This window comes from Sinohyriopsis cumingii, chromosome 3, assembly GCF_028554795.1.
Source record: "Sinohyriopsis cumingii isolate HCF-2022 chromosome 3, ASM2855479v2, whole genome shotgun sequence".
Lineage (NCBI taxonomy): Eukaryota > Metazoa > Mollusca > Bivalvia > Unionida > Unionidae > Sinohyriopsis > Sinohyriopsis cumingii.
In genome coordinates, this window is record NC_142963.1 from 23,378,013 (window position 1) to 23,401,666 (window position 23,654).

At 36.6% G+C, this 23,654-nt stretch overlaps 1 protein-coding gene across 2 annotated transcripts in view; it reads right to left on the bottom strand.

The window, feature by feature from the left end:
* The window catches only part of LOC149802536 (cGMP-dependent protein kinase 1-like), a 248,197-nt gene that overhangs the window by 199,060 nt on the left and 25,483 nt on the right, over positions 1–23,654 (bottom strand). For both annotated transcript variants that reach the window (XR_016420045.1, XM_089951780.1), the window contains exon 2: positions 4,469–5,137. Coding sequence is in view for 1 of the 2 variants with exons in the window: in XM_089951780.1 (XP_089807906.1) it covers positions 4,469–5,007 (539 nt within the window). In the remaining variant the exon portion in view is untranslated. The remainder of the gene's footprint in view (positions 1–4,468; positions 5,138–23,654) is intronic.

Sequence of the window (23,654 nt, forward strand, 5' to 3'; positions counted from 1 at the left end):
GTCTCTAATCATATTTCCTGGGGATTATTCCCTAATTATAAATTATACGAGAAGATAAATTGTTATTAGTGTGTGTACCTGTACCTCATTATTATTAGTGTATGTTCCTCATTGTTGTAAGTGTATGTACCTCATTGTTATTAGAATGTGTACATTATTCATATTAGTATGTGTACCTCATTCATATTAGTATGTATACCTCATTCTTATTAGTATGTGTGTGTACCTCATTATTATTACTGTCTGTACTTTTAATAATAAGAAACTGTGATGAGGGTTACAAGGTTAGCTACAGCCTTTGTTCTGAGTCCTATAAAATTAGGGTCTATCCAGATACAGGTAATCAATAACGTGAATGTATTTACGTCCATTATATCCAATCAAATCACATGTGTCTATTATCTTATCTAAGTATGATCATAACAACTACATGTAGTCATCCAAATACTCCCGTATGTTATCAAACATTCGACAAAGTGAAAAATAAATTACCCGTCATATCCAAACAAGTCCCAGACATTACTGTGTACAAACTATTGTGAATTCAATACTTGAAAAAATATTTTAAAAACTGTATGGTTTCTACACGCCACGAACTTAAAGAAGAACTTAAAGAATCAACCATACATACCCGAGTTTAAGGTACCCAACTGTATGCCGTTAATACCCTGATCTGCCATTACAAAATGCACTTGTAAATCAGACTGCACGTTGTTTATTCTACCGATGACTACCAACCAACAACACATAATATGGTTTGGCAAAGAATGTTCTTTAAGATTTCAACAGAGCTGTGAACCAGATTAGTTTCAAAACCATGGTACAACAAGGTGTTTACCCATTAATGCATAGGAAATGCTTAGCGTTTTGAAAATCGCAAAGGTCAAGTATAAACAAATCTTCATCTTATTAGGAGAAGGTCCCTTCATTATAATGTAGCTAATCGTAAGAAACTACGTTCAGGCCACATAAAATTCAAGCAGCAGCTAAAATTACCATAATACCCTCGATTTTGCTGGTAATCACAACACGTCTCCGCAATGGACAAAAGAGCAGTAGCCAGTATAGATTACTTCGTTAAATAGCAAATAGGTAAAAAAAAGTAGCTTTTGGCAACAAATACTGGGAACATGAATCGATCTTAGAAAAGGACATGTACATTTTGAGACTAGATAGACATATATTAACGCAATATACATAATTAAAAATATTATCATTTTGCCGTAAGTCACAAACTACTTAATCTTTTAACACCGTTTATTTCATTAATGTTATTATCGCTTCATATTACACTAAAATAAGCGTATGAATTAAGACATATTGAAATAGCGCCATCTATCTATTTGGTTTGTTTGTCTGTCTGTTCAATTAAATAACTAAACATATATCTTCCGTACAATGTGGGATGAAATGCAATACATCAGAACCGGCAAAGTAATAACGGCCATGTGTCCTTTCAGATCCAGGTAAGGTCTTGGGACTATGTAAACTATGCTCGGTCAAGAAACAATGTTGAGGGTACAGAATTGTTCAGTGTCGTTTAAGGACAATGTTAAAACTGCGGATGGGTGGTTATACAACTAGACACGAGTCTGACCTCAGCCAATTAAACAGGAGTACTGTGAACGGTAATCCCCTGTTCAGTAATCCTCTTTGTAGGCACTATTGGGGCATGGTTGACTACTAACCAGTGGGCCTTTATGATAATGACCTTAGGTCAAAGGAAGCGGTCTTGAATTAAACTTACCGTGCAGAAACCATTAATTTCTTGTTAGACCCACTTAGACCTTTTGACTCCAAAATCGATGGGCTTCTTCCTTACCCCAATGCAAGCTATTTGAAAACTGTGGTAACGGCAGCTGGTTGAGAGCTCGAATTATTGTGAGGAAACGAAATTCGGAACAAACGGATGGACAAGTGTTACAATATTATTATACGTTCCACGTTATGGCGGGCATATCAATATGTGTTACAAAACTAATGTCTTTTTGCAGCTAGTTGATCGCCTATCTCAAGCTCCCAAAAAAAATAAATAAACATCTGCAGGCCAGGCACCTTCGCTAGCCAATGTTCCGATGTGCCTACTCTATATACACCTTGGCGTATCAATCAAATAATTCAGTACTTTGGGTATGTGCGTTTCATTGGATGCGGTGACAAGTCGCTGCATCCAATCAAAATCTAGTTGTTCAAATTTGAGGACTGTTCATATATGATGGATACAAGGGGAGCACACAACTGGAATGGACTGATATATAAGCAATTTTCCATTACCGGTCCGTATTTGTACAGATATATTCTTTCCCTCCAATACACATGCAATGGCTTCTCTCTTGTATGTAGCCATACTTTCGATGTTAAACTTACAAAGTATCCTTCTGAAGTCAGTTTTCTCCACTATTTTCGGCCGATGTTCAAAGGAACAATGCACCACTGTTACACGTTACTGGTTAGTTGGCATTACATACTACGTGAGACAATTCATGAATTCCAATAGATGTCGCTGACAAAGCATTCAAATATCTCATCGATCCGCCAAGGTTTAGATAGGGTTAACACATCAAAACCTTGGCTAGCAAAGATGCAGGCCAGGTCACTGAATGGCCTGGCGCCCCTTCAAAACGGAACCTGTTTCAAAATAGCCAAGGTTGCGAAGCAGACCCAACATAAAAAAAGACTCTGATCACATTGGTAAACGCTAAAAATTGGAAGGGGGAGGGGGTGATTGTTGGAAACAAGAATCCCTTTGAAATGGACAGATGTCGAATTATATAAATTGTTCATAATTCCATTTTATGGCGGGGGCTTGTGTGTGTGTGTGTGTGTGTGTGTGTGTGTGTGTCTGTGTCTGTGTGTGCTTAGGTAAACCATAACATGCACACGCATCTGATATGTAAATTACTCAATTAGATCATGCATCATTTCTGTATCGATTTCTCTCAGATCAAACGCTTGCAGCCAGTGATAACATTAATTTCTTGCAAATGTTCTATGTTAAAATTTACCAATAATGGCTGCCCACTTTATTACGATAATAATTAATTGCTTTGAGCTTGCAAATGTTTACAGTAATAGGAAATTATCATTAAAATTCGACAATCATTGCATCATGTGACACGCGTATTCCCTAGAGCAAAACGTTCAAGAATGACATTACTTCTTCACATTCATCATGTCTTGACGGGACAAAATTTCAACTGTCGGAATCCCTTCTTTATTACCAGAGTATACCTGCTCACGAATAAAATAATTTAATTCGTGTTTTAACCTATATACAGCTTGATATTGAAATATACGTAAGAAAGGAATTATTATGCACATTTAAGTATCCATGTGTTTAAGGACACATCAGCACAGTACTTATTATATGGTTCAGATTACAAAGTACTGATTATATTGTGCCGATTAAAAAGTAAATTCTAAGAGTATAATTGTAAAGAAATACAAAATAGCATGAAGATAAAAAATAATTCTAAATAATAGAATATGCAGTACAACAAAGAGGTAACAATGCTAACACTCCATACAAGACAATTTAAGAAATAAAGGTAGAAACTGTAATCCTTAAAATATTGGGGAGGTAATTTAAGAAACTGATTTTATTTAATTTTGAGGAATTAGCATTTACCAAAATCAAAACTATATCCGCCACGAAGATTCTAGAAAAGAAAATGAACCATTATTTTAAATGTAGGAATACAGGGTCTGTTGTATCAAAATACCTGACTGTAAGCAAAGTTAACATTTAAAAACACTGATGTTTATTTAGAAACAGTTAAACACAATATATACAAAGACTGAATTTCCATATACTGTATTGAAATTATAAGTATCCCCAAACAAATGTTCTCAATATGTGTCAACTTATGATTTGATTAAATATTTGTTTCCTGTTATAAATGAATGATAATACTAAAGCCTGTTATTGGAGGCGGGGTTACGTATATACGTTGGCATGAGGTCTGTATAACAGTAGCCCAGGTGTTTTCAGGGCGAGGAGAGGTATGTGTAATTAGAATCAAATAACTATCTCCTTATGTAAAATGTATACGTGCAGTTTGCTAACGACAGAAGGTTCGTACATGACATGTAGCTTTAATGCAAACTCAATCAGAACGGCAATAGGTAAGTCGTATCAAAGGAAGCCGATGCACATGGCAAAAATAAATACACTAAATTAGTGAAAATAAACAACATGCTCGTTAAATGCTATATACTAATACAAAGCAGCAGTCAATAAACCCTCAATCAATGGAGGCAAAGAGGGAAGTCTAATAACAGTAACCCACTAGACTATTGACTGTTATCGTAAGGATGTGTCACCAATTGTAAATATTGATATCAGGCCATTACAAAGTTCATAAGGTGTACTGCAGTATATATGATCATGTAGCAAAAGCCTGCCATATCATGCAATACGATCATTAATCTTGTACATCATTATATAACAATAATAAATTGTACTCACCGGAAATCCTTTTCAAAGTGTGTAAGTTCGATAGTAAGGGAACCTCCATGAGATGCAAGACTTTCACCTGAAACTCCCTGTTTCTTGCTCCTGCTCTCCTGTCCAGCCATGGTAACATCCTCCTGGATGGTGGCAAGAATGTCTGGTTTTCCATCTTTATGAACTTTAAGTTGTAAAACAGATTTTAATTTATGTACTTCTTCTTTCAAACGATTAACTTCTGCTGACTTTTCCTCCAGTAATTTGGACTTTTCCAATAAGTTTTGCTCATAATGCTGAATTTTAGCATCTTTCTGCTTTAATTCCCTCCTTAATTCTGGAATTATCTGTTTAATTTTTACTAAATCGAACGTTTCTCCATCTATGATAATTTTCGAGGCACTGGCACCGTTCCCCATATTATTCGGGGACCCTGCCTGCGGTAAGGGGGCAGAACTTAAGCCGACTCGGCCGCTTGTAACGGCATGTAACGGACTGCTCCGTGCTTTAGTCAATAGTGGCCGCGCTGTGTGGCAAGGTGGGCTATCTGGTGGAGGCATGGCTCGTGAGTTGACGTCAGAGTTAAATTCACCAACGATTGGTCATCACAATCGCGTTTTGTCAGGTGGAAAAGGTTGCTAGGCAACCACTATGTTTTACTGGCTGTATTTACGTTTGAACGTAAGTGACCTGGGAAAAGAGAATGAAAACAATATTGCATTATTAGACACAAAGCGATAATGTAGCAGAATGTGTATGTTTAGAGTCTAAATGATGTTTTGATAAATATTCATTCCAATAAGCTAGATTAGCTAATACAATTATCGATCGATTTCGCGCGTACAAAAAGGTCATTTTGTATAACCCTCTCTCTCTCTCTCTCTCTGTATAACCTCTTCCTCCAATACGTCAATCGAGGTAAATTTAAATTTATGTTATAAAATTAATTAATTTTTTCTTCTTTTTTATGAAGATGGTTATCATTATTATTATTATTATTATTATTATTTTTATTATTCTCCTTGGGCTGACAGGTAATTGAGATCCCCCCGGATCCCTCATGCAGATTTAACAGCAAAAAGAAACATATTGTTATGTCATCTATCATTGTGCGACGTTAACATAGGTCAAACTGAATTCAGGGTGAAAAGATGACAGCAAAGCGCATGTTGGGCTACCAGTACTTTCCTCTTCGTGATGTTTCGCTTCAACAACTTTATTGCAAATATTACATGTTTATCAGTGTTAGCAATGGAATCGAACTAAAAATTATTGCAGTGTGTGTGTGTGTGTGTGTGTGTGTGTGTAATTTGGATTTTTAATGTAGCTTTAACAATCTTTCAGTCATATCGCTACGATGTATGCAGTGTGGCAGTTTATAATGATGTCTAGCACTGGTGCATCATCCCACAGACTTGTAGAATGATGTCCCACCCAGTCACATTATCCTGACACCAGGCCGACCAGTCCTAACACTAACCTCTTAATGCTGAGCACCAAGCGAGGAAGATGTCAGTACCATTTTTATAAGTCTTTGATATGACTCGGCCTAGGATCGAACCCACGACCTCCCGCATCGGAGGCGGACGCTCTCACCACTAGGTCACCGGAGCGGCTATTTCAGCTATTGAAAGTGCATCCTTTGCTAAGATACATGTATAATGAACACACCAAGCGATGTAAGATAACGGTGATAATTTAACTAGATATTTTAACGAAAAATTATGTGTGTGATTGGATTTTTTTTTAACGTAGCTTTAGCAACTTTTTAGTCATATCGCTACGATGTTTGCAGTGTGACAGTTTATAGTGTTGTCTAGCACTGGGGCATCATGTCGCAGACATTTAGCATGATGTCCCACCCAGTCACATTATCCTGACACCAGGCCTAACACTAACCTCCTAATGCTGAGCGCCATGGAAGGCAGCTGTTAGTATCATTTTTGTAAGTATCTGGTATGACTCGGCCGGTGATCGAACCCACGACCTCCCGCATCCGAGGCGGACGCTCTAATTACTAGGCCACCGGAGCGGTACGAAAAATTGTCAAAAAAGTGAAGAAAAAAAACAAACGAAAATAACAAAATAAACAACGCAAGAAAATGGGGATAAAAAAAATAGAAAGAAGAAAAAGAGGCGAAAAGAAAAAACGAAAACATGTATAGATGTGTCAATAAAAGGAAAGATGTTCGCAGTAAACATCTATTCTCGCAAATTTAATGGTTTCTTTGGTTACAAAAAAAAAAAACTGGCTGAGTTTGTTTCAAAATACCTTCATTATTAGTTGATTAATAGTCAATGCCCTAAATAACTTAACAGATCAAAATAGTTTTACTCTTTATTGCGTGTATTTAGGCGAATCCAACAAAAAATTTATCGTATTTACAACTTCAAAGCCGCCCAAACGCATGGGGTGATTTATAGAGTTTACTCTAGATCACAGCTTGGTTTAAATCATTTTTGTTTCCGTTAGTATTCATGTGTCTTGAATTATTAATATTCTTACATGATTATTAAGTTTACAAAGGGACAAAGACTGGAAATCATTCACATGAAAGGAGTTCCAACATTTATAACGAGATATGCGTAAGGGTTCGGACTTGGTACATATGCATTATCAAGTGGATATACTTGAAACAATAACAAGATATGATTCCACCCAAAGACTCAGGGATTCGTACAAAGGGGCAATTCGATTGAAATATTCTTTAAACGAGTTCGAGTTTTAAAACTGTGTATTTTCCTTTACACCCGTTTTAGTATCATAATGTATATTTTCTGTCGGCATATATATATATATATATATATATATATATATATATATATATATATATATATATATATATATATATATATATATGTGTGTGTGTGTGTGTGTGTGTGTGTGTGTGTGCGTGTGTGTGTGTGTGGGCGCGCGCGTGTGTGTGTGTGTGAGCATAAATAAAATCAGAAACAAAAATCTTCGACATACCTGCAGTAGTCCCCTCCCCGAAAAAAACAAACAAACAAGACACAACAACATGAGAATGACTAAAAGTGACAGAGTGATAGGTCGTCATGAATCAATCAGACTAAAATCAATATATACAATCAATATATACGTGTACTATAGAGATCTTACCGACACTGATAAAGGTTCATGTGCTGCCGACCTTTAGATGTCCACATTCACTTATTATTAGTAATCTATCAAACAAAGTGTTGCATTTCGAGTTTGGGAGAGTTACTGTTAGAAATGATATGTTCCGAATGACGTTTTTCATTTTGTGTACGTGAAAATTGTAATTGAGGAGAACATGGCCTTGTATTGGCGTCTGTAAGAAACCCGTCATGCAGGAAATCTGGATTTTAATCAGACAGCATGGACTATCAGATGATTATATCTGAATACAAAAATGCATGCATCCTCACTCATGTACGTTGTTAATTAAGTTATTTATTACTTAGTTTGCTAAATGGTTAACTCAAAGCTTTCTATCAGTTCTTCTGTTTTTCCAACTCTTTATTCCTTTTTCTCTCTTACCCCCGCCCTCAACACACGTTATTTTAAGGTGGCAGGGTCCAGTTTCGTAAATTGGCCCCTGGCAAATTTCTTAACTTAAGGCTATGGTGTGACTTTTTCAGCTATTATTGTTTACTATTTATAGATATGGATATATTTGTGAACTATGTGTTTTGGGCTTGTGTTGTTCTTGAAACTGATGTCAGGCATTTACGCCTTCCATAGTTGCTCTGCAGTATGTTGATAGTGAAATACCAATAGTTGGCTAGGAAGAAGAGCTAGCCTCCCATAGCAGTAGACACATGGGTTCAAGGCAAGCAGAGTATCTCAAAAACGGCTTGGATGACAACTATTCTGAATTGCATCAAACTATTTAGTAGACAATGTTTTTCAAAATTTTCATCCAGGGAAAGGGCTTGCGTTTGCACTGTGAGCACCACATGCTGTCAAAAATGGCATTTGGATGTGAAAAATGTATGTATAAAATAGGGGTTGGGGTGCATAAACCTCTTTTGCTATAAACTGCCATTGACTTCTCTGGTCAAGTGAATACTATTCTTATGCTTTGTTTTAATATAGGTCTCTAAAAATATGGACCTTTTTGACCTCACGTGTGTATTTGATTTTTTATGATTTTTTTATACTAGGTCGCTGATTGCGGCATTAAATTTGTACATAAAAACTGGACCCTGCACCCTAAAGCAAGCTCCGGTAACTCAATTGATTAAGCGCCAGTCTCGTAATTCGTGCGTCAGGAGTCTATTATCCTCAGGGCGGCTGCCTATGTGTATTTGGGAAAAAACACTTAGCCTCTATTTCCTCACTGATGTTGCCAAAAAGGTGATGACAGTGCCATTAAAAACCAATCAACAACACGATCCATTGTATAATTTATTTCACCTTGATTATTACCCTGCTAAAATACAAATAACAGCATCGGGAGCAGACCCTTCCATTATCCTAACCCAAACATGTTGCCAACACAAGGACATCTTCAGATAAAAGAACGTAATGTGCTGTGTGTCATCGATAATAAATTAATTTATTGTATTATAAAGAAAACCACCACCACCACCGCCAACAACAACCCACAAATGACCCGTGAATGACTGACATTCGATTATCTTCAGATAAATCAGTATATTGCCATCAACTTCACGTTATGCATGCCACAAGGAACGTTTTGATTTATTATCTTTAAAAAAAAACGTTCCGTAATTATCATTTTGAATGCATCACGTACACAAGTCCAGCATATGTACGAAGCATGGAACAGATTTATTGTTTTCATAGACACTGGCTTAAGGTCTTCTCTTAAGGTTTGCTTATTAATAATTTTATTTAGTCCCTTAATTCTCAGATTTTTTTTATTTATAGTTTTGCCTCCGTTCTAGAAAGAAAGAGGGGATCATTAACTGTAAAATGGTTCTGCCCGTTCATGATTTGTGCATGCGTAAGTATTAAAATGTGTCAAGTTCTCGTGTAGTTTGAAATGGGCATCTCAGATTTTTTTAAAAAAATCATTTATTATATGTACCACATCGATATATCATCTTGTATCTGAGATGGTATAAGGTATGCAACGGAACAATGAAAAAGGGTATGAGGTGTAGAGAGTAATGGTGAAGATGGGGGAAGTATTACCGAATAGAAAAATCACCTATATGCTTTACCAGAACAAATGTTGATTACTATTATTGTTGTATCAAGATAAACAACACATATGTCCTTTGTTCTTTATTTCATTGGACACCGGTGGCCGAACGGTCCAAAGCGCTCGCCTTTACCGATCACTGCCAAATTAAATTTTGTCAGCGTTCGGGTTAGAATCTCGAGCTCGGCCAATGTGTGAGAAAGCTTTCCTGTAGCTGCCCGTGGGTCAATGGCTCCTTCCTGATTTCCCCAGGTTCTTCCTCCACCAGTTATACTGGCCGCTATGTATAGCCTATCTTGCGCCGAGAAATAGCGTTAAACCACACAACAACAACAACAAAAACCATATTTCAAATGTAATACAGCATAATAGGTTCTTTAAGTTTGGAGGTTACAATTTGTAAACTATTGTTCCCTTTTACATAAAATAAAAAATAAGGATGCTATTCAGTGCTTTATGTGTCAGCTGCATTGATAAATATATGCACACAGCAATGCTGGAAATCAATCAACCAATCGACCAACTAATCAAGCAATCAATAAATCAATCAACCAATTAATCAATCTTTAATAAGTAATATTAATAGTATAAAACATGTCAACATCAATGTATGCATACCATATTCCATGAATATAATGTATCTGGTTACTCTCTCTCTCTCTCAAAATAGTTGTCAATGTATAATGCTTGGCGATGACAGTGGAAAATGAGAATGGAGCCTACCAGTGCTTTCCAATGACCGTAAGCACAACAATAATTATTATATATGTATGCGTAGGGTTTAACGGCACGTCAACACAATAATGGCCATATACTCCTGAGTAAAAGTTACGTTCTAAAAGTGTAAAAACAAAAATTGCCCCCAAAACCACAAAATACTTTAGGAAGTTAAAGCCTTTCAAATAAACATATAGTATAACAAAATAAAGAAAAGCAAAGGTGTTAAAAGTATGGTAAAGATATAAAATAAAAGATTAAGGTACAAATGATAAATAGAAAGTTGTTAGAATATGCATGGAATATGATTTTCGTCTAGCATACAGTCTGCATACGCAGAAAGTACCGTATATACTCTTATATGACGGGTCCAACTGCAAACAACATGTACGCTGATCTACTGCCGCATAATGTGCCGGCGGATGAGGGTCAGCATCAGGGTCTATGTTGGTCGTTCTACTGTTTGCTCCTAACAAAGTGCACAGACAATTAGTGCACCGGAAGAGCGGGGGCTGTCCAATTTGCAGTTGGACTTGTCTTAACATTGAGTATAGCCGGTATTCGGGATCTGGCGTTTCTGATGACTTTTATTGGCATCTTGCATACAACTATGCATCGTCGTTTTGACATTGTTCCCAGCTATCCGAAACTTTTTCTCAGATCTGGAAACGATTACGAGTCTGTCATGTTTTATATAAACTGCACTAGTTTTTTGTTTGCTTACTTTTAAGACGGGAAAAAGGAATCACAACCGTGTTATTTGAAAGTTGTTTAAACGTAAGAGTTACCTCCCCATAATAATTACTACTCGAAATGTTGTCCCACTCATGATCAGTTTAAGCTGTCTTAAATTTATTTATTTTATACATTTGTAAGCAAGGAATTTTTGAAAATGTAAATCCCAGCCAGTCTCTCGCTTGACAACTTTTTCATTGTAGTCGAGCCAATAGTATGTTTTCATAGGGCTCAAATGTCCATATCTAGCTTCATTTGTTCTTGTCCGAGTCCATGTCTAATTTTCGGTTTATTCTGTTTTGCATGGTGGATCTCAAAATGGTTTGAAAGGGGAGGCAACTAACATATGAAACATTTTGATTTCCAATCTCCATTTGTATTATCTACAAGAAAAGTAGGGTATATGATATTGGTATTTGAGTCTCCACTTATGATTTAATAGATCTGAGCCAATTTCATGATAATGGGGAATCGGTGTCGGAAGATATTTCTCAGACGAGCACTTAGCCAACGATAAAAGGTACAGTGACCATATTGAACCATATTCACAGGACTTTGTGGTAACATAAACATGGGTTAGGTTTGAAAGCTGTCCCTGGTCGAAATTATTGATCAAAGGATATCTTGGGAAATTCTTGCCTATACGTTTACAACTTAGAAATATTGATACCATCATTAAAGAAGAATGGCTGAAACCCCGTCCCGACCGAAGTGTAAAGCAGCCACGAAGTTTCTAAAAATTGGGTGCGAGAAATTTCAGCAAAGTTGACTTAGCTTGTGGAATCCAAACTGGCAATGTAGCTCTAACACCTCAACATCAGATGTCTGGGTCCGAGAATGAATAGGGACGTTCCTCTGCCCAATTTAGAATACGTATATATTTTTATGTGAACTGAATCCATGAAACTGGACTTATCGAGCGCCCCTCCAAGCCCCCCCCCCCTCTTAATTAGTATGTTGATTCATTTGTCCTTTCATCACTCGACCACAGAATGTATAGGGAGCTACCCTTATCCAAGAGCAGCTTAACAGTGAAATTTTATACAGTTTAGGTCAAGTAAACACGACAATTACACATCTGTTTCAGTGATCTCAACACTGTACCTAGTAGCCCCCAAAAGATGGGCTTCTGCCTCTACTCATGGATAAGGCACATATATGTTTGAGGGAAAAAAATAAACGAAAGGAAACTAAAATTATGCTGCCACGCTGTTTACGGACTAGTGGAAAAACGAAAATCTCTTGTTGCTATGCCCCCTGTCATCAATGGGGTTTGGGGGTAGGGTAGGGGTAGGGTGGCATCAGGTGTAACATTAGAGTGCTGTGAATATATGGTCAATGGGTCGAATTTTACATGACCAGGCCAGTATTACCTGGTTTGTCAGATTAAATTATTTTTGTTTGCCTTCCTTAAATAACGGAATTGCACGTGCTGTCTTGTATACAGTAAGGAAATCCGATGGCTCAGATACAAGGTCATGCTATCTTAACCTTTTGAGTCATCAAACAAATGACTGCTTTCCTGTTTCTGAAACTGAGTAGTGTCATTCAAGGAAACACACCCAAACACTAAATGCAACAATTCATCTGATATGCCATTAAAGATAAGTGGACAGGGACATTCATAGGTCACCAAACATCACTTTATCAGTCTTTTATCGGTGTCTTCAGATCTCCGTTATATCGACGATACGGTTTTAATCAGATTGCGTGCGCAGTTTACGCTTTGGTGGTTTTGGTGATGGGAGTGGGTGGTGATGGAAGTTAAATCTTTTTTTAAGAATAGCAGATCATCCTCGCTACGGCTTATTTTCTCTCCACCCTAGACATGATATGGTAGCAGAGATTACCTTAAGGAGGACTATGACCCTGATAACCCGTGGGTAAAGGCTGACACTGTTGTTGAACTGCGCACTTAAAGATTCAAACTACAGAGAATTTATATTCTTTCGGACATCTTGGTATCCGAACGACAATGGTTTTGATTTTTCGAAGCGATTCGTTTGTTCGGATTCATAGGTAGGCAATTTGGTTCAGTGGTTAGTATCTCGGATTCCTGACCAAAAGGGCGCGAGTTTGAATCCTTTCCAGGGCAGGTCGGTTGCCTTGGTACGTCTCTGGGCATGACATAACCTACACTAGAAACATGGCTCTTAACCCGTAGGGTTAAATTATTAACAAAAATATTCCAAAATAGTTCCAAGTAGTGAAAAAAAGGATATTAATGGATATGGGTTCAGTACTGTGAGATGAGAAAATTCCTTTTTATTAGAAATATTATTTTATCCTCCTCTGCGCTCTTGGCAAAAACAAAGTACTGCATTTTTTGTAATATGCGACGAATTTCTATGATGAAACTACGTAAAACACGATATTTCATAAATTTTTACTCCTAGTTCCAAACTCTTTTATTTCATAATCATCAACTAACAGAAAATAACAATGCCTAGTAGCGTCCAAACGGGGGTTGGGGTGGGAACGGGGCGGCTGCCCTGGGTGCCAGAGGTCTTGAGGCGCCAGAAACCCTCTGGGATTTCATCGTCGCCCTGGGCGCCATTTACCCTTAGTATGACACTGAAAATGGCGGTCGGCTAACATATCTTGTTTAGCAGCATGTCTCCTATTTGAAAAATATTATTCACATTTTGTTGATTGGTTATGAACGTTTGGATCATCAGAAATCATCAGAATTCTGGATTAAACAGTTAATTCACAATAGAATTTTATAATTCATAGAGTAAACAATTACATCAGAACTATAGAGTAAATAGTAACATCGAAACAAAAGTAAACAAACTACACGAATTGGTTACATCAAAATAGAAGTAAATAAACACTAGAGTAAACAGTAACACCAGAACAGAAGTAAACAACACTGAAGTAAACAGTTACATTACAACTCTAGAGTAAACAGTTACATCAGAACAGAAGAAAACAAACACCAAACTAAACCGTTTACACCAGAACAGAAGTAAGCAAACAATGACGCTCTAATCGTAGCACATACTTTCGCTTAATTTTGTTGTCCCTATTTCTGAAAATTCATTGAACAGGAAAAATGCAGCCACAACCCATCTGTCCCATAATGCAAAAAAAAAAAAAAAAAAAATGCAAATTGATTTAAATAAATCTTTAATGTTAGCTTACACACCAATTCTGAAGTCTGAAAAGTGTGTCTAAAAACAAAGACCGAGATGCCCATGTCATAAAAAAATCACCGATTTTAAGCACATAACTGTTTTAATTTTTACCCCTGATCTATTTTCAGACTGGAACAAAATAATGGCAATGAGATTACTTTCCTTATTCTTTAGAAAACTGAAGAAATAATTAATTTGTTACAGCACAGTATCTTCTCAGTTTTTCTGAATAATAGGTGGGCTTTTTATTGATTTAATACAATAGATAATATCTTTGGAACAAACATCATTTATATCTTCTGCTGTTGATAATAAGTAAATCATGGTCCTCACGCTTACTAACTTAATAGACGACAGAGGAATGGGATAGTGACAGTTAGATAATAAAACGATTTCCACGACGGATGAATGGGATAGTGACAGCCAGATAATAAAACGATTTCCACGACGGATGAATGGGATAGTGACAGCCAGATAATAAAATGATTTCCATGACGGATGAATGTGATAGTGACAGCCAGATAATAGAACGATTTCCACGACGGATGAACGGGATAGTGACAGCCAGATAATAAAACGATTTCCATGACAGAGGAGGATAATACAACGATTTCCATGACAGAAGAATGGAATAGTGACAGCCAGATAATAAAACGATTTCAATGACAGAGGAACGGGATAGTGACAGCTAGATAATAAAACGATTTCCATGATAGAGGAGGATAATAAAACGATTTCCATGACAGAGGAATGGGATAGTGACAGCTAGATAATAAAACGATTTCCATGACAGAGGAGGATAATAAAACGATTTCCATGACAGATGAATGGGACAGTGACATCCAGATAATAAAACGATTTCCATGACAGATGAATGGGATAGTGACAGCCATTTAATAAAGCGATTTCCAAGACAGAGGAATGGGATAGTGACAACTAGATAATAAACTATTTCAAAGACAGAGGAATGGGATAGTGACAGCCAGATAATGAAACGATTTCCATGACAGAGGAATGAGATATTGACAGCCAGATAATAAAACAGTTTCCATGACAGAGGAAGATAATAAAACGATTTCCATGACAGATGAATGGGATATTGACAGCCAGATAATAAAACGATTTCCATAACAGAGGAATGGGATATTGATTGCTAGATAATAAAATGATTCCCATGACAGAGGAGGATAATAAAACGATTTCCATGATAGAGGAATGGGATATTGACAGCTAGATAATAAAACGATTTCCATGACAGAGGAGGATAATAAAACGATTTCCATGACAGAGGAATGGGATATTGACAGCCAGATAATAAAACTATTTCTATGACAGAGGAAGATAATAAAACGATTTCCATGACACAGAAATGGGATATTGACAGCCAGATAATAAAACGATTTCCATGACAGAGGAGGATAATGAAACGATTTCCATGATAGAGGAGGATAATAAAACGATTTCCATGACAGAGGAATGGGATATTGACATCTAGATAATAGAACGATTTTCATGACAGAGGAATGGGATATTGACAGCCAAATAATAAAACGATTTTCATGACAGAGGAGGATAATGAAACGATTTCCATGACAGAGGAATGGGATACTGACATCTAGATAATAAAACGATTTCCATGACAGAGGAATCTCTATCTTGAGTGGCTCTTTTTTATGCTTATCTCATGCAGGCATATTTTAGACACCGTCAGTCTTCAAGGTCATCTACTGTATTGATGTGTGATATGAAATATTTTACACACTGTCTGACCTCAGGGTCATCTACTTTAGTGATGTGTGATATGAATATTTTATACACTGTCAGTCTTCACGATCCTCTACTGTACTGATGTGTGATATGAATATTGGTACACACTGTCAGTCTTCACGATCGTCTACTGTATTAATGTGTGATATGAATATCTTACACACTGTCATTCTTCACGATCGTTCTGTATTGATGTGTGATATGACTATTTTACACACCGTCAGTCTTTGCGATCATCTACTCTACTGATGTGTGAAAAGAATATTGTACACACTGTCAGCCTTCACGGTCATCTACTGTATTAATATGTGATATGAATATTGTACACACCGTCAGTCTTTACAATCGTCTATTGTATCAATGTGTGATATAAATATTGTACACACCATTATTCTATCGGATCGTCTGCTGTATTGATGTGTGATATTCATTATGAAGACTTTTAAGGATGTAACATTCTCATCAGACTAGACACATTTTCTTAATGTTGCATATATTATGACAACGTATATAATAATAATAATAATAATAATAATAATAATAATAATAATAACAATAATAATAATGAGGACTTTGTATAGCGCCTAATCTGTAGAAACTCTAAGCGCTTTACAACATTAGACAACACCTATAAGATAAAAAAACATGTAATAATATTATTACAAAAACACCATGAAATTAGAAAAACATTAAAAAATAAAAAACATGCTGAGAATATTTCAGGTAGGAAACATTATTAGGTCTTTAAGTTTGTTCTTGCAGTCGAAATAAGTGAGTTTTGAGAGCCCTCTTGAATGTGATCTCTGTGTCTTTGTGTCTAAGTTCAGTGGGCAATTCATTCCACGTTGCTGGGCCCTGGTATGCAAAAGAACGCTGTCCATATGACTTTGTTTTCATCGTGGGAATAATGAGTATACGATTGTCAGAAGAGGAGCATAAGTATCTTGATGGTGTGTACACATAGATGAGATCGGATAGGTTTGTTGGACTAGAGTCCGACAGTGAAACGCAGCACAGAGAACAACTTTTGTGTTTGATCCTGGATCGAATGGATAGCCAGTGTAGGGTACAGAGCAGCGGGGAGGTGTGCTCTGATCGTGGTACTATCCGAGCAGCTGTGTTTTGAACTTTTGAAGTTTCTGGAGTAGATATTGAGATGAACCAGACAGAATTGAGTTACAATAGTCTAGTCTTGAAAGTACTAATGAACACACAAGTGTTTTAGTGGCATCAACTGAAAGCTATCTGCGAATGGAGCTGATGCGTCTCAGCTCAAGATATGCAGCCTTGCATATGTTCATGACATGTTGGTGCAATGTGAGAGTACTGTCCAGAGTAACACCTAGGTTTCGTATTGATTGTGTGAATTTAATGTTGGTGTTGCTGATATTTACTGTTTGACGTAAAGGATGTGAATGAGAAAGTCTTTGTGTTGTGATCAGAATGGCCTCAGTTTTATCATCATTCATCTGCAGCTTGTTACATGTCATCCATGATTTCACATCAGTAATGCACCTCTCTACACCTTGGATGGTAGCATCAACTTTAGTTGGATGGCTAGATTTGTATATTTGGGTGTCATCAGCGTACAATTGGTGAGACAATGGATGATGATCTATGACACTTGAGAGCGACTGAGTGTACAGAATGAAGAGAACAGGTCCAACAACACACCCCTGTGGAACACCACAACATAGATCAACTGGGCTGGAGGGTATTCCATTTGCAGATACAGTTTGTGTCCTGTTGACCAAGTAGGACTTGAACCACAGTAAGGCTGTATCATGAATGCCAAACACATGCCGGAGACGGTGAAGTAATATATCATGGTCTATTGTGTCAAATGCTGCAGGCAAATCAAGGAGGGCGAGGACTGTAATCTTTCCGCTATCCAACGCAGAGAGAATGTCATTAACTACTTTTAGAAGAGTAGTTTCAGTACTGTGGCAAGGGCGATATGCAGATTGTACATTGCTAGAAAGACTGTTTGAATTTAGATGAGATACAAGCTGGGATAGAACAACCTTTTCTAAGATTTTTGATATGAATGGGAGATTAGAAACTAGGCGGTAGTTCTTTAAATCGTTATGGTCTAGTGTTGGTTTTTTTCAGCAAAGGCTTTACAATGGCAGTTTTGAAAAATGATGGGAATTCCCCGGATGAGAGAGAGGTATTAATAACATCAGTTAGCAAAGGCAATACTGGATCTAAGCACTCAAGCAGCAGTGATGTTGGAATTGGATCAAGTTCACATGACTTTGGTACACTCTTCATCACGACTGTACGTACGAATTCCATAGAGACAGGTTCAAATGCTGCTAATGGTTGCCGCTCAAATTCTGTATCCCAACTGTATGGTGACGACGAGTCAATTGAAATTGTGTTGTCAAGCTTATCTCTAATTGTTTTGTACTTTGTCACGGAAGAAATTTGCAAACATGTCAGGAAGGTCGACCGGAGAGAAGGTAGCTGGAAGTGGTGTTGATTTGTTCCTTGACATTAGCTTGTTAGTAATCTCTAAGTGCTCTTTGCAGCTGGAACTTTCCATGATCTTAGTAGTGTAGTAGGCTGATTTCGCTGCATGGACTATATTTGTGACATTCTTCTTAGCGACTTCATATATTTGCTTATGAATAGTGAGTCTGGTTGAAAGCCAGAACCTCTCAGCTTTACGGCGGTCTCTTTTAGCAGTGCGAAGCTGGTCCCTAACACTGCTAAACCATGGAGAACACTTTTGAATTGATACTCTGCACTTGGTAGCTGGGGCATGTTTGTCAAGCAATGAACGCAGACAGTTATCGAGTTGTTCTGCGGTAGGAGGTAAGCAAGTTAATATATATATATATATATATATATATATATATATATATATATATATATATATATATATATATGTGTGTGTGTGTGTGTGTGTGTGTGTGTGTGTGTGAGAGAGAGAGAGAGAGAGATTTGTTTGCAAAGAAAAAAAAAAACACAACATTAAACCATGGGAAACAACTCGTACGAGCCTTAAACTCCCAGCCGATGTCGATTGCATCCCATGTCAGGTTTGGCTAAATTGTCCACCGCACCATAATTCACTGTCTCGTGCTTGGAAATACACCGATATGTGCAAAATGTGAGATGATGCATGTATACAATATTCTCTATATGAGTGCATTTCTTTCAAGAGCATTATTTGATATTACCCAATACTTAAGTCAAAGCTCAACCCCTACTGACAAGACAGTTTGGCTGCTAATACATCTATCTGATCATGTATTCCTAGTTTCGGTAACAACATGGCGGTTCCGAACCGAATTGAATTCAGGTACAGTAGTTTAAATTTACTGCATTCTTCGAAGTCATTAGCATATTTAATGAATTCGTTTTTTGTGCGCTAAAAATGCAAATGACTGACTCCAGGTTATTCAATGTCTTTGGAAAATGTCACTTACGACACCTAGAAACAAACAACTTGTATTATTCTCATTACGATCAGATCAGTTGAAACATAAAGAAACATAAAGAAAATCCAGCATTTATTAGTAGAAAACAACAGGAAGTCAAGAACGTAAACTGACCTCCATAGAGGTGCTAAAACGATTTTTACGTTAGTGGTAATTAGCTGGCAGCAGTAGAGAAAACATATAATACCAATTAAGCACAATGCAAAAAGTAGACCGATTTCTCCCTGAAGATGCTGATTAAACAATCATAAGACATCAATAGATTCATTGCCAGCAACAGGAACAATAATTATGAACCTATTTTTGCTTTTTGACTTCATTTTATTTAATAGAGTCAATAAATATATTATACGCCTATAATTTCATACTTCTCTATCATCCCCTACCCCCCCTCCCTCCGCACCCCATCCTTCCTCTGGCGGAAATTTTGGCTGATACATACTTATAAATACTTTGACTTTTGGTTGATTTACGAAAGTTTGAAGACGAATGGCTCCATACTGGGATGGGTGGAGGGTTGTGAAGAGGGAAAAGAAGTATTCTGTAGCCATATGTCACTAATATTAATGTCCCCCTTGTGCTTTCAACAATTACCACTCATGTGAAAGAGATGGTTTTTACACCCTTACCTAAGTCTGGGTTAAATCGATCGAAAAAGATCGTACCTCTGGATGCTATGGAAGCAATTTAGTCCTTAGCAGGAAAAATCTGTACACAAAGTTGTTTGATATAATAATAAAGACGAAACTGGCTTCCAAGTTTACATCACACACACACACACACACACACACATATATATATATATATATATATATATATATATATATATATATATATATATATATATATATATATATATATATATATATACACACAGTAATACCTCGAACATTCGCGAGGTTAGGTTCCAGAACCAGTCGCGGATCAGGAGGAATCGCGAATGTTTGGTACGAGTCACTAAAAATGCTAATAAGTGCTTATTTCTAGGGTTTAAACCCTAAATATGACCCAAATCATGCTCCCAAAGCACTTTAATTTCATTTAAAAGTTAGCTTAATACATTACCCTTAAAAAGAGAAATAAATGGTTGACGTAAAACTAGAGTACAGTATCGCCTAATGGGTATTTGCCACACTAGTGCATTTACAGTACGGTACATGTATACTAATATTACCCTCATACTAATTCATTGGCTGCTGTTTTCTTTTGCACTCACAGTAAGGTAAAACCAAGTAACGAATGGAACTGTAAACTTAATGACTGACGTTTTCTTTGTCACTGTCAAGAAGGTAAACTAGGTAAACTTCATATGTCACAGAAGTCATATAACGAAGGTACAATTCAATAAAATAAAGAAAACATGTACATAGAGGGTACCAATGAAAATTTCGCGAATCCGTGAATTCGCGAATCCAGAAGCGCGAATGCACGAGGTATTACTGTATATCTATCTATCTATCTATCTATCTATCTATCTATCTATATATATATATATATATATATATATATATATATATATATATATATATATATATATATATATATATATATATATATATATATATATATATAATTTTGAAATTCCAACTGGCGACACCTCTCCATATGGTATGCATCCTTTTCGCCCACTTGCAAAATTGATTTTTGTGTCCAGCAACCTGCGATCGAACCACCGGAAATTCTCGTGCAAACTATTTTGTTTTCCCAATTGGTCAAATAATTTGTTCTACTGTATATAGGCAACATACTATGTAGAAACAAATTCAGTAATAAGCATGAACATCTGTGGTTAACATTCACACGTGGATATGTGCGTGTTATATGAGGGCAAACTCATGGGGTGTATGTTGAAGGCTGTGACCTACATGGGGAATAATTATACAGAACCCCTATTAGCATACTACTACTCTGTTCTTCAATCAATATCCCGACATGCATGCCCCATTATTGTATTCCTATTTTTATATTGCAGACAAAATTTATGTTTTCAGTCTCTTAGACAATCAAATTGGTGTTTATATACTGGTCTACATTACATTCAAGGTTAAACTGATAGGTCACCCTCTGTGACGTCTAACAACAGGTATCACGTTTCTATTTTTAGTAACGACAGGAACGATCAAACTAATTTCAGTCAATGGAAATTTGTATCAGCTGTGGCTAGGCCATTTGTACAATGTTCCTGTTTCATTTCGGTTGCACGAGAAGTAATGCAAAGGTCAATATCCGCAGTAGCCACCGGATAGATTTGAAACCGGCGCTGATGTTTGAAGCGTACACTGGGACATATTGTCCTTAATTTAACCTATATGAACAGGAACTGCATATGGACCGTCTCAACGATCTTGCAGACGACTTTTGCAATGTATTTTCCGAAACTGACTGTAAGGTATGCACGCACTGTCCCTGCTGTAACAAGGTAGTGTATTCATGGCGTTACAGAAAGTAATGTTACGGTTAATTAGAATCGATGGTGTGTAAAATCTTATCGGTTTATTATTACAATTTGCTTATCTTTGAAGATGACCCGATTTTGGGTTAAAGCAAAAAGTAAAAACAATCGACAGTGGTCCGTGGTTGACCGAATATTCAAGCAAGACATGTAATAATATCATCAGATTAACTATCAACCTAATAAATCTGAAAGAGTCCATGAAATTCGTAAACTAGGCATTGATAAACCTTTGATGTATAATTAATATATAGTTTTATTGTATTTCATAAATAAAGAAAACAAGTTCGAAATATACGTGTTAAAAAAAAAACTGTGAACCTAAATTATATTTTAAGGCTTGTCTTTTTGTGTGGTAATTCGATGTCTGATTATAAGAAGGCTCTGCAGTGTTTTTTTCGTTTGTAATTCTGAGAAATGATTGAAAATATATTGCTTTCATTCGTTCTTGGTGCAAAAAAGTCTAGATGAAACGCCAGAGAAATCTTTAAAAAAGGACATAACTCATGAATTTGAAAATGTGGATCTTTCTAAAAAGTCGTCAAAAATAGTCGTCAAAAATGAATTACTGTTTAGCGATACAAACACGTTATACAATGCACGAAAGTAATGACAAAATGAACTGATTTCTTCATGAGGGTCTGCCAACGGCACTAATGAATATCTTGTAACTGTTGGCTTTTATGGAATACAATTAAATAACCATAAGCACTCGTAAACGCGAACACAAATTCGTGCATACACATTTACGACCATAAAAGTAAATGCATACAGGATCAGAAATACACGTATTCTCAACAAACATGGATATTTTCTCAGATGACAAACCTGCACGACGGAAAATGAGGACAGTGTAACCACTTAAAACAAAATCTGGATATAATCACTGGAGTTTGTAACAATATACAATTGACCTATTGATTTGTAAGTGAAGACTAGTATCACTGGAAATGAATGTACTCTTAAAGGCTCATGACTGTCCATGCGACTGTGTTCGATAAACGTAATCGTTGCGTTTTAAGAAACAGATCACTGTAGCCTTCTTTTCGTGGTAATGAGGGGAATTCCTAAACACGAAGACAACAATTTAATTTCAGTTTGCACAAAAGTACCAAAGAGATAAGCATACCTGCAGAAACATTACTTTAAGTGTCAAAAGTACCAAAGAGATAAGCATACCTGCAGAAACATTACTTTAAGTGTAGCTTGAAAAATAGGTTCAAGTGACTACTACTACAACTTTAAATCATCACTGTTCATGCAACAGTGTCCAAGAAATGAAGGCAACTGCAAAACCACAGCGTATCCACTTGAGGGTGAAAAATATGTTACAATGGCATACCTTTATCAGTGGTGGTACGAACCTTTCCACAATGAAGTACCGACCAAGGTTCTTTTTTTATACATGAAATAGCATAAAAATTAAATTTACATGTAATATCATTACAAAATTAACTAAATGCAAAATAGAACGTAGAATACAAAGTATAATACAAACCAATACCCCCAACACAACACATGCAACTGGGGGCGGGGGTCATCAAAATATAAGCAATCAGTCGAATGGAAGGCTACCTAAATAAACACCTAAAAAATCTACAGAAATTGACAGTATATTTCTCCATGCACCATATAACCAGAATCTCTACAAAAGAACTGGATTCTGATGTTAATTCTAGGATAGATCCAACTGACAGGAGGATTGTTTGTCCTAAAAGTGACCAATATAAGAATCTGGTCTACAATACAAAATGAAATTGGAACCTACTTTATTGCGCACAATGCATGCTG